The sequence below is a fragment of the Rhinolophus sinicus genome, chromosome 14, assembly GCF_057876585.1.
Source record: "Rhinolophus sinicus isolate RSI-liver-muscle chromosome 14, RSI-T2T, whole genome shotgun sequence".
Classification (NCBI taxonomy): Eukaryota; Metazoa; Chordata; class Mammalia; order Chiroptera; family Rhinolophidae; genus Rhinolophus; species Rhinolophus sinicus.
Window position 1 is genome coordinate 172923948 of NC_142514.1, and position 12651 is coordinate 172936598.

General features: G+C 43.7%; 1 protein-coding gene across 1 annotated transcript in view; it reads left to right on the plus strand.

Moving 5' to 3' along the window:
* The window catches only part of EXT2 (exostosin glycosyltransferase 2), a 124384-nt gene that overhangs the window by 79584 nt on the left and 32149 nt on the right, over nucleotides 1-12651 (plus strand). The window contains exon 9 of the mRNA XM_019746443.3: nucleotides 4584-4773. Coding sequence (XP_019602002.3) covers nucleotides 4584-4773 — 190 coding nt within the window. The remainder of the gene's footprint in view (nucleotides 1-4583; nucleotides 4774-12651) is intronic.

A 12651-nucleotide genomic window follows, 5' to 3' on the forward strand; every position in this document is an offset into this window, starting at 1 on the left:
TTACCTTACTCCTCCTTAAGCAAGTTTTTATTGAGTAGCACTAGGCACTGTACTGGGTACTGGGTGTGACAACATTTACAGCTCCTGCTGTCATGGAGCTTTCAAGATAGTTACAATATAAAGACTAGGAAGGAAAAGAGAAAATCATAAATAAAAACAGTATATTTGGAGAAGAAGAAGTAGAGGTAGAGAAACCAGGTAAACCAGCACTCTACAGCATGGTCAGGTAAAGGCAGAGAGGAAGAGGATTTCATGTAGAATTCTTGGTGCTGGAAGAGACCTCACGATTGCTTAGGCCACTCCCACCCCGCTTTTGAGACAGACATGTAGACAGTAAAGCCCAGAGAAATTGTTAACTCCCACAAGATGACCTGTTGGCTGTCATTTCTCGAATGCTATCATATCAGGTACTTTACATATATTACCTATTTACTTTTATTAAAACATCTGGGTTGTTACATAATAGTTAAGAAGTGATAGTAATTAAGTAATTGCTATGTCAAGTCATACCACCTAGAAAAGCAGTAGTATTATCACGATTTTATAGATATGGAAACTGGGGGGCAAGAGAGGTTGCCCAGGTCACTGTGCTGGTAAGTGGAAGAACCTGGATTCAGACTAAGGACTCGCGCTTCCAAAACTGACTCCGAACGTGCTGACTCGCTGTCTGACGTCATTTCATCAGCGCGGGTGGTGTCCTGCAGTAAAGCACCGGTCTGTGTCACGGTGAATGTATGCTCAGGAGCTTATACGTTGCCTCCTGTTCATCTCAACGTCCGTATTTCATGGGAAAGTGCGGGCAAGATTTCACTCCTTGTTATGCTCCTTGACGTGCTCTGTCTCCCCAAAATGCGGCCTTCTCTGCTTCTCCAGTTGTCAAGCCCTGTTTGGTATGCAAGTGAGTAGTGTGGAAAAATTGAGCACCAAGATGAGTTACTGTCTGCTTCCCACCCACCCATTCCTTCCTCTCCTATTCGCCCCCCCGCCCCCCTCATAACCATTCCCTTCCCGAAGGGAGCTGGCATACGGGATGAGACCAGAGCTGTGGTCTTGCCAAGCCTCTGGTTAGTTCTGCCTGGCAGGGCCTTGAAATCAGAGCTCTGGTGCCTTTGGGGGGGGGGGGGGTGCCTCAGTTTAAATCCCAGGGGATTCGTTTTCTGAAACCACACTCTGCATCTCTCATCCCAGGGTATTTTCCTTTCCTTTTAATGTGACAGAAGCATTCAAGTGTGTTGGTATTCCCTGCTTGTCCCGGAGAACAGACCTTATTTTGTTGGTATTTTAATAGTTTTTCCTTCTGTGTTAGAGGCGTGTTTACCTTTTTTAGTTTACATGCTCCTTTTGTGTCGGTGTTATGTATTTGGTATGTTTTTATTCCATGTACCCTCTGAAATCATAGTTGTGGGATGGGCTCTTGGTTATTGGCCCAGATATGATTGTGAAGGATAAAGAACTTTTAGCATTTTTGTCTCAGAGAAGAGCTAGAAATAATGACCACTGGAGTTACCCCCAGTTCCACTTTCCAAAGTGTAAATGTGATGCTTACCCCAGACTCGGAATAGGATGCTTAGGAAGGGCCATGAACCACCACCATCTGGTGTCGCGCAGTCGGACGGCGTGGCTGTTGTGCTCTTCTGTCCCTTACAGGTTGTGTAACCTTGAGCAGCATTCACCCTTCCCGCCTCCCTCCTTCCCTCCCTTCTTCCTTCCTTCCGACTGGCAAAGCAAATGATTAGACATCATTCACTCTTGTTAATTCTATAGTTTCGTCATCTGTACAAAGACTCTGTCTTGGGGGTTGCTGTAAGGCTCAAATGAGATAATACGTGTAAAGCAGAGAGCCTAATACTTAGTAAGTATGTGCTCAGCTAATCTGGACTGTTTCAACATCACACTTTAAATTATTTTACGCACTTCTTTTAAACAATCTTTTTTCTTTTCCATTTAAATGGTGTTTTTGAAGCACAAGAGAGTATTGTATCGGAGGAGTAGGTGACTGGGTTGGGATGGTGATGGCACAGACTGTTGGGGATTCATTGTGACGTCAGCACAGGACTGCTTACTGACCTCAGTGTTCCTAAAAGTCAGGAACATATGAAGAGTAAGATTTGGGGTAGGAAACTGAAAGGGGTTCCTACAAATGTAATCAGATTCTGAGGTATACATACTAAAATCCAGGCCCCTTCCTAAGACTGCAGCTGAATGTGAAAGCGTGATGTCATGGAAACAGAAGGTAAGCATTGAGAAGATAGCCTTTCCTAGTGTGTCTCTTGGTTGTGAAATCTAATTATGGCCTGTTATGGACATTTTGGCTTTAATATCCTGATTACATTAGGACTCCAGGAAAACCACTCAGTCTCCTTGAGTTCCCATCCCATGTGTATTCCATGTGTTTGTATACATTTCCTGTCCCACACAGTTACATCTGGCAAACAGCTGTTGTCATATATGTGGTGATGGGTGTCCATCAGTGATATGGCTGAGGTTGACGGGGGACCTTGGGAATCCCAGAGTCTGAAAGATGCTAGGGAAGTGTAAGTGGCCAGAATAACAGATAGGACGTTTCACATTCATCCACCTTCTGGCAGAGATGAAGTTAGGTCCTTTTCACATTATCACATATGAATGTGAAGGTAATTAATGCCACTGAATTGTACACTTAAAAAATGGTTACAATAGCAAATTTTATGTTATATTTTACCACAGTTTTTAACAACTATATATAATATACCAAAAACCATTGTATACTTTAAATGAGTGGATTGTATAGTATACAATGAATTATGCAATGAATTCTATCTCAATCTAGCTGTTTTACAATACAAGAATGTTTTCACAATCATTTTCTATTACCAATACAAAAATATTTTGGCTTACATTGCTGCATTAAAAATTACTTACTATTTTAATGGTAGCAAAGAAATTGAATTTCTTTCATTACTTTTGAAACTTTATTTTGAAAGAAATTTAAACTTACGGAGCTGTAAGTTGCAAGAATTGTACAGTGAACTCACAAGCTCATCACCTAGATTCACTCATTTTATGTATTTATATTTACTGACACTCTTTAGTCCCAGTATTCAGAAGTGATGTGCTTTGATGGGCTGTGGTTTTCATTTCATTGATTTGTTTTTGTCTTTTTTTTCTTCAATTCCATGTGCTGATTACTTATTGGGCCCTTTCAATCTAAAAATTTATGTCTCTTATATTTTCTTTTCTGAGCACTTGCTTAATTTCTTTGGTCGTTTCATTTCTTCCATATTCTCTGTTTTCTTTTTCAGGAATCTCCTATTAGATGGATGTTGGACCTCCTGGATTTTCTTATCTTTAATATCCTGTTTTTCTTCTGTCTTTTTGTTCACTGGACTGGAATATGCTATCATCTTTGTCTTTCATTCCTGCCTTTTACAAAATTTTAAGCTATCATATTTTTAATGTCCAAGAATTTATTTCAGTTCTTTGATAGATCTTTTAAAATAAAAATAGTAATTTATTTTTATTTCAAGGATGAAAAATCTCTCTCTGAGGACATAATTTGTTGTCGATGTTGTTTTAATTTCCTTCTGCTGCTTCTATTGTCTTTGTTTCCTCTGAGTTTCTGTTTATTCATTTGGTTTCTGTTGTTCATGCTGAAGATGTTCTTGAAATGTCTGTGATTCTAGGATCTGTTCATGATTAAGAGGGAAGCACTAAGAACCTGATCAGAAGCTCTTTGTGTGAGGGCAAGCTTACTGCCTGGTGGGCGTTACTGTCAGACGATGGAGTGGCCAGCGAGCCACAGGGCTGCCAACGTTTGGGAACTGCAGGGGGGAGAAGACTGTAGGGCTCATCATTCAGAACAGAGATTTTTCACCTGTTTTCCTCTCAGCTGTGCCTGTGTTGCCATGTCTGGAGCTTCAGTTTCCTCAGAGAATAAACCTGCCTTGTCCAGCTCGGGTGGGGTGTCTGAGTGGGCAGGTAAAGGGAAGGTTTGTGAATTGGGGTCTCCCTGTTCATTACACATGTTTTTAACCAGTCCTCCTGCTTTCAGCCCTTCCCCTCCTCGTACCCTCACGAGGTACCCGCTGAGCTCAATTCCTGAGCCTTTGTGGGGTTCAACAGTTTGACCTTTTGTCTTTGTGGGTACTTAGGTTTCAGCTCTCACTCTCTCTCCTTCTTGTTGCCACTTCTCCAGCCCCTCTCAGTCTTTTAGAAACGTGTTAATACTGCTCATCAGCGGCTTTCTCTTCTCCCATGTCATTGTTGTTGTAGATTTGTATGTTGTATTTATTAGCTGCCATTTTAGTGGGTTTGGGGAGGGAATAGAGATAAATGCATGTGTTTAATCTGCCATGTTTAACTACAAATATCTCCTCAGCTGCAAAAATTCTCCGCTCTGTGTTCAGTGGTATCAGAGCCAAACTGAATTAAAGAAAGCCAGTATGAATTTTGAGGAGGGGAAGACTTTGAACAGTTACTTAGCTCTGGGGTTGGTGGAAGCCACCAAACCTCCCGTGTTTGGGTTTAGTGATGATGTTGGGAAAGACGTCAGCCTCATGGTTACCGGATCCCTGTCTGACCCACGCTAATCTGTTCTCTTGCAGAAGTGGGGTAGCGTGAGCAACCCACTCTTCCTCCCGCTGATCCCACCACAGTCGCAAGGCTTCACTGCCATTGTCCTCACCTATGACCGAGTGGAGAGTCTCTTCCGGGTCATCACGGAAGTGTCCAAGGTGCCCAGTCTATCCAAGCTGCTAGTTGTCTGGAATAATCAGAATAAACCCCCTCCAGAAGGTAAGAAAAGTGGGGAAATGTTGGGTTCAGGAAAGGCTTGGTTTGGGCGTTAGTGTAAATCTCAGCTGGATCCATTATGGATTGCCAAGTTATTTACGTCCTTTGTTTTCGATGCATTTTCCTGCTTTGTCAGCAGAGATGCCATTTCTCAGGCAGTATGAACCCAGTTTTCTCCAAGATTTTATTCTTGTTCTAGGGTGGCCCATATTACTCCAAGCCCATGGCCTGCTCTGTAACCACAAGTGTTTGAGGGCTTAGGAACCAGTAGGATCAAAGGCTGTCGCCTTGGGAAAACAGATCTCAGCTTCCCTCGGCCCTCTCAGCTGATTTGTTTACATGAAAAGTCAGTTTAAAAGGCATTAGTTTTCTCCTTTCTTATCTCTGCTCTGATACTGTGTTCTTCTTCAAAAAAGAGGATGGCCTCACGTCTGGTGGGGAAAGTCAGCAAGGCATGCCCTCTCTAGGCTTCGAATCGGTTCCTTAAGTGAGCAGTCGCTAGGGGTTCCCACTGGTTTATCCTTAATCACTTTGTTCCTTGCCGTGGCCACCCCTGCAATCTGCTGGCTGGCAGCTAGGGTTGAGGACTATTTGATTAATTGGATTTGTTTTTAATTCAGGGTGCGTAGAGTACGTTCCACCTGCATTTAGTTTCTCATTCAGTCCGTCTATTACTGACCCTAATCCCAGGGACTTCAAAGCTCCTGCCCTTTATAGCCTATTAAAGCCAGGAAGTTTCTGATGGATTAGAGCAAGGAATGAGTTTGAAGTTTGTAATGTGCACCACTATCACCGATAAGGTCTAGTTTATTGCCTGACAGTAGTATCTGCACTTTTTATGGCTATTCCCTTTTAATTGGTTATACTGAAGTTGGGGTAGTCAGCCCTGCAAACTACCAGCAGTAGCTCTCCAGTCCGGGCTGGACGGAGACCACATTTCGGTCTGGTAGGCCAATCAGAATTTGCCTCAAGAAACTTCTTCAGTTCCTCCTGAGACACTTAAAATGTTTTACTCAGTGGGATTTTTGTTCTCTGAGAGAACCATATGCTTTCTTTTTAGATTTAGGGAGCCACAGGGTTTAAGTGAACAAAATCGCATTTTAAATGAAGGTCCTGTATGATGCCCTGAAGCACACTGCTTTTTAAAAAATAATCTTTCTGTCAACTGTCTTTTTATACCGAGTTTTTTGTTTTTTCTTCTCAACATCTAGTTTTGTTTGATGCTCAGTAAAGGAGAAAGAAAGGGGTAGCAGAAGAAGGAAGGTGTTGGCACCATCTAAGAAGGAGGGAGGAAGAGACTGACAGCAAGGAAAAGGTGGAGGAGAGCGGAGCTGTGAACAAGGGGCACGGGAGGGCGTGTAACAGCCGACTTGGGTTCCGCAGTACCAGTGGCCTGGCCCGGAGTCCAGTGACTGGGCGGGACCGCACTGCTATAAAGGATGCGTCATGTTCCAAGAAGGAAGGCTGTGTATGCCTCCTGTGCCCCACAGCAGCCTGTTGTGTCACTCATGCATTTGCTCCTGCTCACGAAGGCCGCCCGCTCTCAGAGAGCGCCTCTCGGCCCCCACCTTCCCACCCCTGTCCTGCCCAGAGGTCGAGTTGCAGTCTGGTGCTAAAGCAAAGGAGGCTTCTCCTTAGAAACCCTGGTGAGCCACTTTGGGCTTCCGGTGCAGTGTTTCTTGTGAATTTGAGTCTCTTCTTTTGGCCAAGTATTATTGCAAACTGTGAGAAAGGAGAAGTCTTTTTCTTCCTTCTTGGTCCAAGCCCCCACGCACAATGACATAACTGAATGCAATAGGTTTTGGAGCAGAGTACTCAGTTTTAATTTTTGGTAGGCCCTACTAAACCGTAGCGGTTAATTTTATGACCAAGAGTTCAGTTTATTTTTGAAATATTTTGGCTCTAGGGAGGAAGGAGAGCCCTCAACTGATGAGGCCCTAATTTTGACACATTTAGAGGTTGGACCCACTTTTTTCTACCAGTGGTTTTTAGGTCAGGGCTCCAGCTCTCGCGATGCGGTTGTTTTGGGAGAACACGAACTATGTTTAATCTTCTGTGGGGTGTTTGTTCAGTTGGTAAATGGGGCTGTCAGCTCTGGCCCTCATGCCAGCAAAGGCATCTTATTTTTCATGTACAGCATTAGTAACATATATATTTTTAAAAAAGCAAGTCCAAGGCTTTGAAATATTAGAGGCCAAAGTGATGTTTTTCACTTTCTCTACATTTACTAAAATAAATATTGTGGTTAACATGTCTGCTGCTGGGAGGATTAGTGTAGGCAGAAACCCTTCTCCCCCCTTTTTTTCACTTTCCAACCCAACCAAATACTTTTTTCTTTTTGGTTACATTTAAGTCTAAATTGCTGGGTTTGAAGTTTAAGTAAATACTTAGACTAGGCAATAGAAATTTCCAGTGAGCTTTCGTCACGTTAGTTTTGAGCTCTGTCAGAAAAAAAGGCAAGTCACTGCCTCCCTCCTCCCCAGCTCTTCAATTTCCAAACTTGATGGATATAGGAGTTATTTGGCCTGGCCCCTGGCGTCAGTCTGAAGGAAGCAGTTACACTGTCCATTTCAGATAGGTTTACCTCAGCCTTCTTTTTTTTTTAAATTTTTTTATTGGGGAATGTTGGGGAACAGTGTGTCTAGGGCCCATCAGCTCCAAGTCAAGTCGTCGTCCTTCAGTCTAGTTGTGGAGGGCACAGCCCACCATCCCATGTGGGAATTGAACCAACAACCTTGTTGTTAAGAGCTCATGCTCTAACCAACTGAGCCATCCAGCCACTCCCTACCTCCGCCGTCTTTTTGAACTGATTTCAGTTTTAAATTTGCATTGATGTCAGGAGCCCCCCAGCTTCAGCTTGTGACCGTCATAGTTCATAGTATGCAGGATGGGATCGGCTGAGTGTGTCAGGATGGCCAACCCAGAAGAGGCAACAGGAAGTAGACGCAGCAGGTCCCTTCCTGGTGAGCTGCATTCTGGGCCCATGGGAATTAGGGTCAGGGGGACCAGGTGTACACCAAGCAGCTTGAGCACTGCTGAAGTGAGCTCAAGGTTAGCATGGAGGTGATCCCATCGTTTATTTTGTGGCTCTGTGGTTGTGTTTGTGACAGTGATTGCCAGGATGGGCTTGGGGTCATCTTCAGTCCACCTGAACATTTTGTGATACCGTTGCCAAGTTGGAGAAAAATTCTCTTTGTTCACATCTCTCTCGGCATCCAACATGGTGAAAACCATTAATCAATACACATTAAAAAACAAAAATCCTTAGTACAGGGAGTTCTTTTTCTCCTTCAAGCTGGACCAAAGCTCATAACTGAGATTATCTGGTCATTTGGCTCAGCTGTTTGTGTTTCATAAATTTTAGCATGTTTGAAAAATCCTATTTTTTAGACTTCTTTGTGTGAATGGAAGGTGACATGTCTGTTTTGCCAACTACAGAGGCACAGGATGAGACACAAGATCCAAGGGCACGCTGTTCCATTTAGAACTTAAAGGAGTACAGAAAAAGGGACCCCGCCTGGGCTAAGCAATGGAATTAGAGCCTGAAGATTTCTAGCTATGGCCCTGTTTCCTTCTGCACCCTACGGGCACACCCCTTTTCCTTCTGTCTAGACCTCTTCAAGTTGTCAGTAGAGAAGTGAAGTTCATGAGTCTTGACAAGAATCCATTGGTGAAGACGATAATAACACAATGCTATTTAACTATGTATCGTGTACCTTTTATATCCTAGGAGTAGGAACTGTGCTAAGTGCTTCACAGATGTTAGCTCCAGTCCTTAGCACAAACCTGTGAGAAAGCTGTGTGTATCCCCGTTTTACAAAAATGAAGCTCAGATGAGTTGAGTATAATTTGCCTGCATCACAACACTGCAAATGGCGGAGCCAGCAATAAACATAGGTCTCTCTGGATCTAAAACTCATGTCCATTGCTCTAAGTACCACTATATCTGTTTAGATTACCATTTAGTGGTAGGAAAATCATCATCCTTTGTCAGCTCTCTGATTTGGGATTATGTAGAAGAATTACGGTAGGTCCTTGTCAGGGACTCAAAGAGAGACAGAAAAGTAAATCTGGTCTTTTGAAAATACTAATGGAAAAGGGAAAGGGGAAAAAACAAACAAAAACCTCTTCTTTCTCACCTATATTTTTCTTTCCTGCCTCATGCTTCTGTCCTGATTTTTTTAAACGGAATCAAAATCCCATATCAGAATTACCTGCTTTAGGGCAGAGAGTAATTATAATGCTTATTCTTTGATTGCTGCCCCCTTACCCCTGCCCTCCACAGAAGGGATGCTAAAGCCTGAGAGAATGGTAGCTCCCTTTTTTGGAGGCCTATTTTATTTAAAAACGTGAAAGTGAGAAACTGGGAATTCTACTCAGACTCCTGTCTTCTAGTAATGATGGTTCATAGAGAGCTGGCCATGAAGATGGAGACTCCTTTTGTCAAAGCTGACGTTTGGCTACCCAGGCCTAATTCAGAACAGGGAAAATTAATCAGTTTCCAGAAAAGCCATGATTCATTCTACATTTCCATCTGCAGCCCACATCAACCTCTTTGGCCCTCATCATTCTCTAAAACTTCCCCATCAAAGACTTTACAGGGGCAAGTTAGTTCTTTATGGATGTTGTCTCATGTAATTCTTTAGATATTTGTAGGCAGAGATTGTGGAAAGCTGTCTAGGTTGAATACGCTGTACACACTAGCCAAGGGTAAGTTCAGATCTCATCCGCAGCACAGGAATGTTTGTATTTAACCAAAGCAGGCAGCCGTTCTCCATCTATATTGCTAAAAGAGGAGCTGTTTGTGACTGTGTGAAGTTACCTTGGCAGAAGTTCCGTTCTTCTGTTTCATTGATGTGCTAGGTTCTCTCAGCTCTGGAAATGGCCGGGATTCTGTTGATCTAACAGTAGATGTGGAAGGTACAGTCACTCATGGAGAAATGCTGTTCTGGTTCCATCGTCATAGCTGGAGAAACAGGCTAAGATCACATGGCGAGGAAGGGGTACCCCTGGGTTTGAAGCTGTTTCCCAAGACTGCTCTTCCTGAGATACATAACTGCCTGAGCCTAGAACTTCAGGCGTCGCATCCCGTCTCTCCTCCAATGCCGAAGTTAGTACATTTCAAGCGAAGGGCCTCCTTGTGTTGCCGAAGGCATTTCGTTCCCTCTTACAATAGTTTATACCGTCAGAAAACCCTTAACTGTTTTGAGTCGAAGTCAGTTTTCCTGTAACTTTGACCCAGCCGTTGCTCATGCTGCTGACTTGTGTATAAGTCAAGGTCCAGGGAGATAGGAAACAGAAACCCTACAGTAACTTGAACAGGAAAAAGTGTCATGTAAAGAATTAGTAACTAGTAGCAGGAGACGGGTGTCTAAGGGGTAAAAAGAACTCTAAAGATTACAGGACATGTAACAACTTTGGGAGAGCCCCTTCCCCAGCTGGGTATGAGATTCGGGCCTCGCTGGAGAGAGTGCGATTGTGTCCTACTGCATGCGTGAAGTTTGCCGAGGCGCCGCAGGCCAAGTCTGGCCAGCAAGAAACCAACTGTCCCCTTGGGTACTCGTGGAGTTCAACAGGAAGCTGCCCAGGAGGTGTTGCTTAACTTTCAGGAAGACTGAGGGCTTCCGTGGAGCTCACTCAGAAGCACCTATGGGCGGAACCTAGGCAGAGTTGCCCTGGGGGTGTCCATAGAACTCGCCTGGAAGCTGCCTCCAGAGGTGCTGTCGAACTCACCGGGAACCTCCTGGAAAGCTGCCCCTGGGTGCACCATTTAAACTTGCTGGAGATAAATGCCACTGTCTGCCTACCTGCTGACCAATAACGGAAGGAGCAAGAAGTGATACAAGTGCTCCAGAACCAGGAAGAAAAGCCCCCTTCCTCCTGAAGTGTCCCTCCAGCACCCTCTGCTGACAAAGCTTAGCATCGTGCCAGCTGGCAAAGGGGAAATGTTTACAGGATCCAGTTCCAGTATCACAAACAGGGTAATGAAGGGTGAAATTGAAGCTGAGAGGCAATAAATTGGCAACTTGCCCATTTCGTTTCTTTAAGTATTTTATAGCAATCCTGGGCTTAAGTACCCACACTATCCTCATAACTCCTTCCAAACTGTTTTCCAGTTTCTTGGTACTTTTCCCATATTGTGATCCCCAAACTGGAACACAGAGTCTAGTACAGAGGTTCTCAAAGTGTGGTCCAGAGACCCCTGGACATCTCTGTGATCTTTTCAGGGGGTCTGTGAAGTTGAAATTATTGTCATAATAGTACTAAGTCACCTCCCTTTCACAGTTTTTTATTCTTTCACAAGTGGGCAGTGGAGTGTTCCAGAGGCTACATGACGTGAGGTGACGTCACTCTAATGGCTAAGAGAATATTATGTGCTTGTGTGTTCTTGTGTTTTAAAATTTCCTCAGTTTTAATTTCTGATACCATAAATTGTGTGTGTGTGTGTGTGTGTGTGTGTGTGTGTGTGTGTGTGTGTTTGAGAACCGCTGGTCTAGTAGGTAGGGCTATAATCTCCTTTATTCTAGATATTACAGTTAATTCATGTTTTATAAGGATTTGGACAGATCTGTGACGGGTTTCATTTATCTGGAGTGGGAAGCAAACAAGAATAAGGATGATTGCTGGAAAAAATTATTGAACTTTATTGTTTTGTTCCTGATCTAGAGAAACATGAGATTTTCAAGCTGCACTAGATGGTACAGGTTCTATTTGGTCTTCGGTGCTAAATAGACTTAGATTCAAATATTAACCTTATCATTTATTAGCTCTCCCCAGCCTTGGAAATACTGTTTTGTAAATAATTTCTGTCCCCTAGGGTTGTCGGGGCTTGAATGCCATTGCAGCTGTAAAGCGTCTGGCATATACTAGCTGCTTAATGCAGACCCCCTTCTCTGTCTCTGCTTAGTTTTACACTGAGGAGAAGGGACTTGCCCACGATCCCAGAGACAGTGCTGAACTGCAGTCTCCAGTGTGTCAGCCCTGTGCCCGTCCTTTTATTCCAAAGATATTTATTGATTGTGGAGTTTTGTGCCAAGAATGAAACTATAGTTAACTATTGTTATTGATTAAAAGACAGTGGCCTGTAGAATCATTTTTGGTCTCTGGTTCAGTTCTTCCCTAAACATACTTCTTTTCTAGGCTCTGTGCTTTTTTAGGACTGTGACTGTCTTCCTGTATCCCAGGGCCTCTCACTTGCACAGGCTTCTTCTGAGACCCCGGTAATGCCCCGACAGTGGGGTACGCAGGTTGATTATAGAACACACAGAAGTGAGGTGTTTTGTTTGCAGTCTGTGAAGACAGCCTCTTTCCCTTCCGACTTCTCCTCTGTCCTGCTTCTCGTCAGTGTGGTGACTGTGGAGAGGCCACGGGCATTTGGGGGCTTGAAGACCCACAAAAACTACAGTGACAGGAGCTTTCTGGAAGCAGTGTGATACCTGGGTTTCCTGTTCTCATTTGACAAATGGTGTGTGAAGAACAAACTGCCCTCTGTAAAGAACCCTGAGGTCTATAGACATGGGTACTGTACCAAACAAGTATTCATTTCATGCTATGCTAAATACAGCATTTTAAAATAAGGAACCTGCGGTTGGATTGCTTCAATCATTGCAAAGTAGAATAGGGAAAATGTAAGGCAAGTCATGGATTGGTGTTTCTTTACTATACTAGAAAATCCCACATAATTGGACCTCGAAATCTGATAGTTACTCTGCAAATTGGACATGATGAGAAACCAAACCCTGTAAACCATGGGGGAGGGGCTGTCCAGCGGATACTGTGCTAAGTTAAGGAAGCTGCGATACCCATTCCGTGAGACAGTGTTGCGAGGGACGGGTTTTAGCAGCCTTGATAGCTGTTTGTGATTGCAGTTTGGAGGTGGGC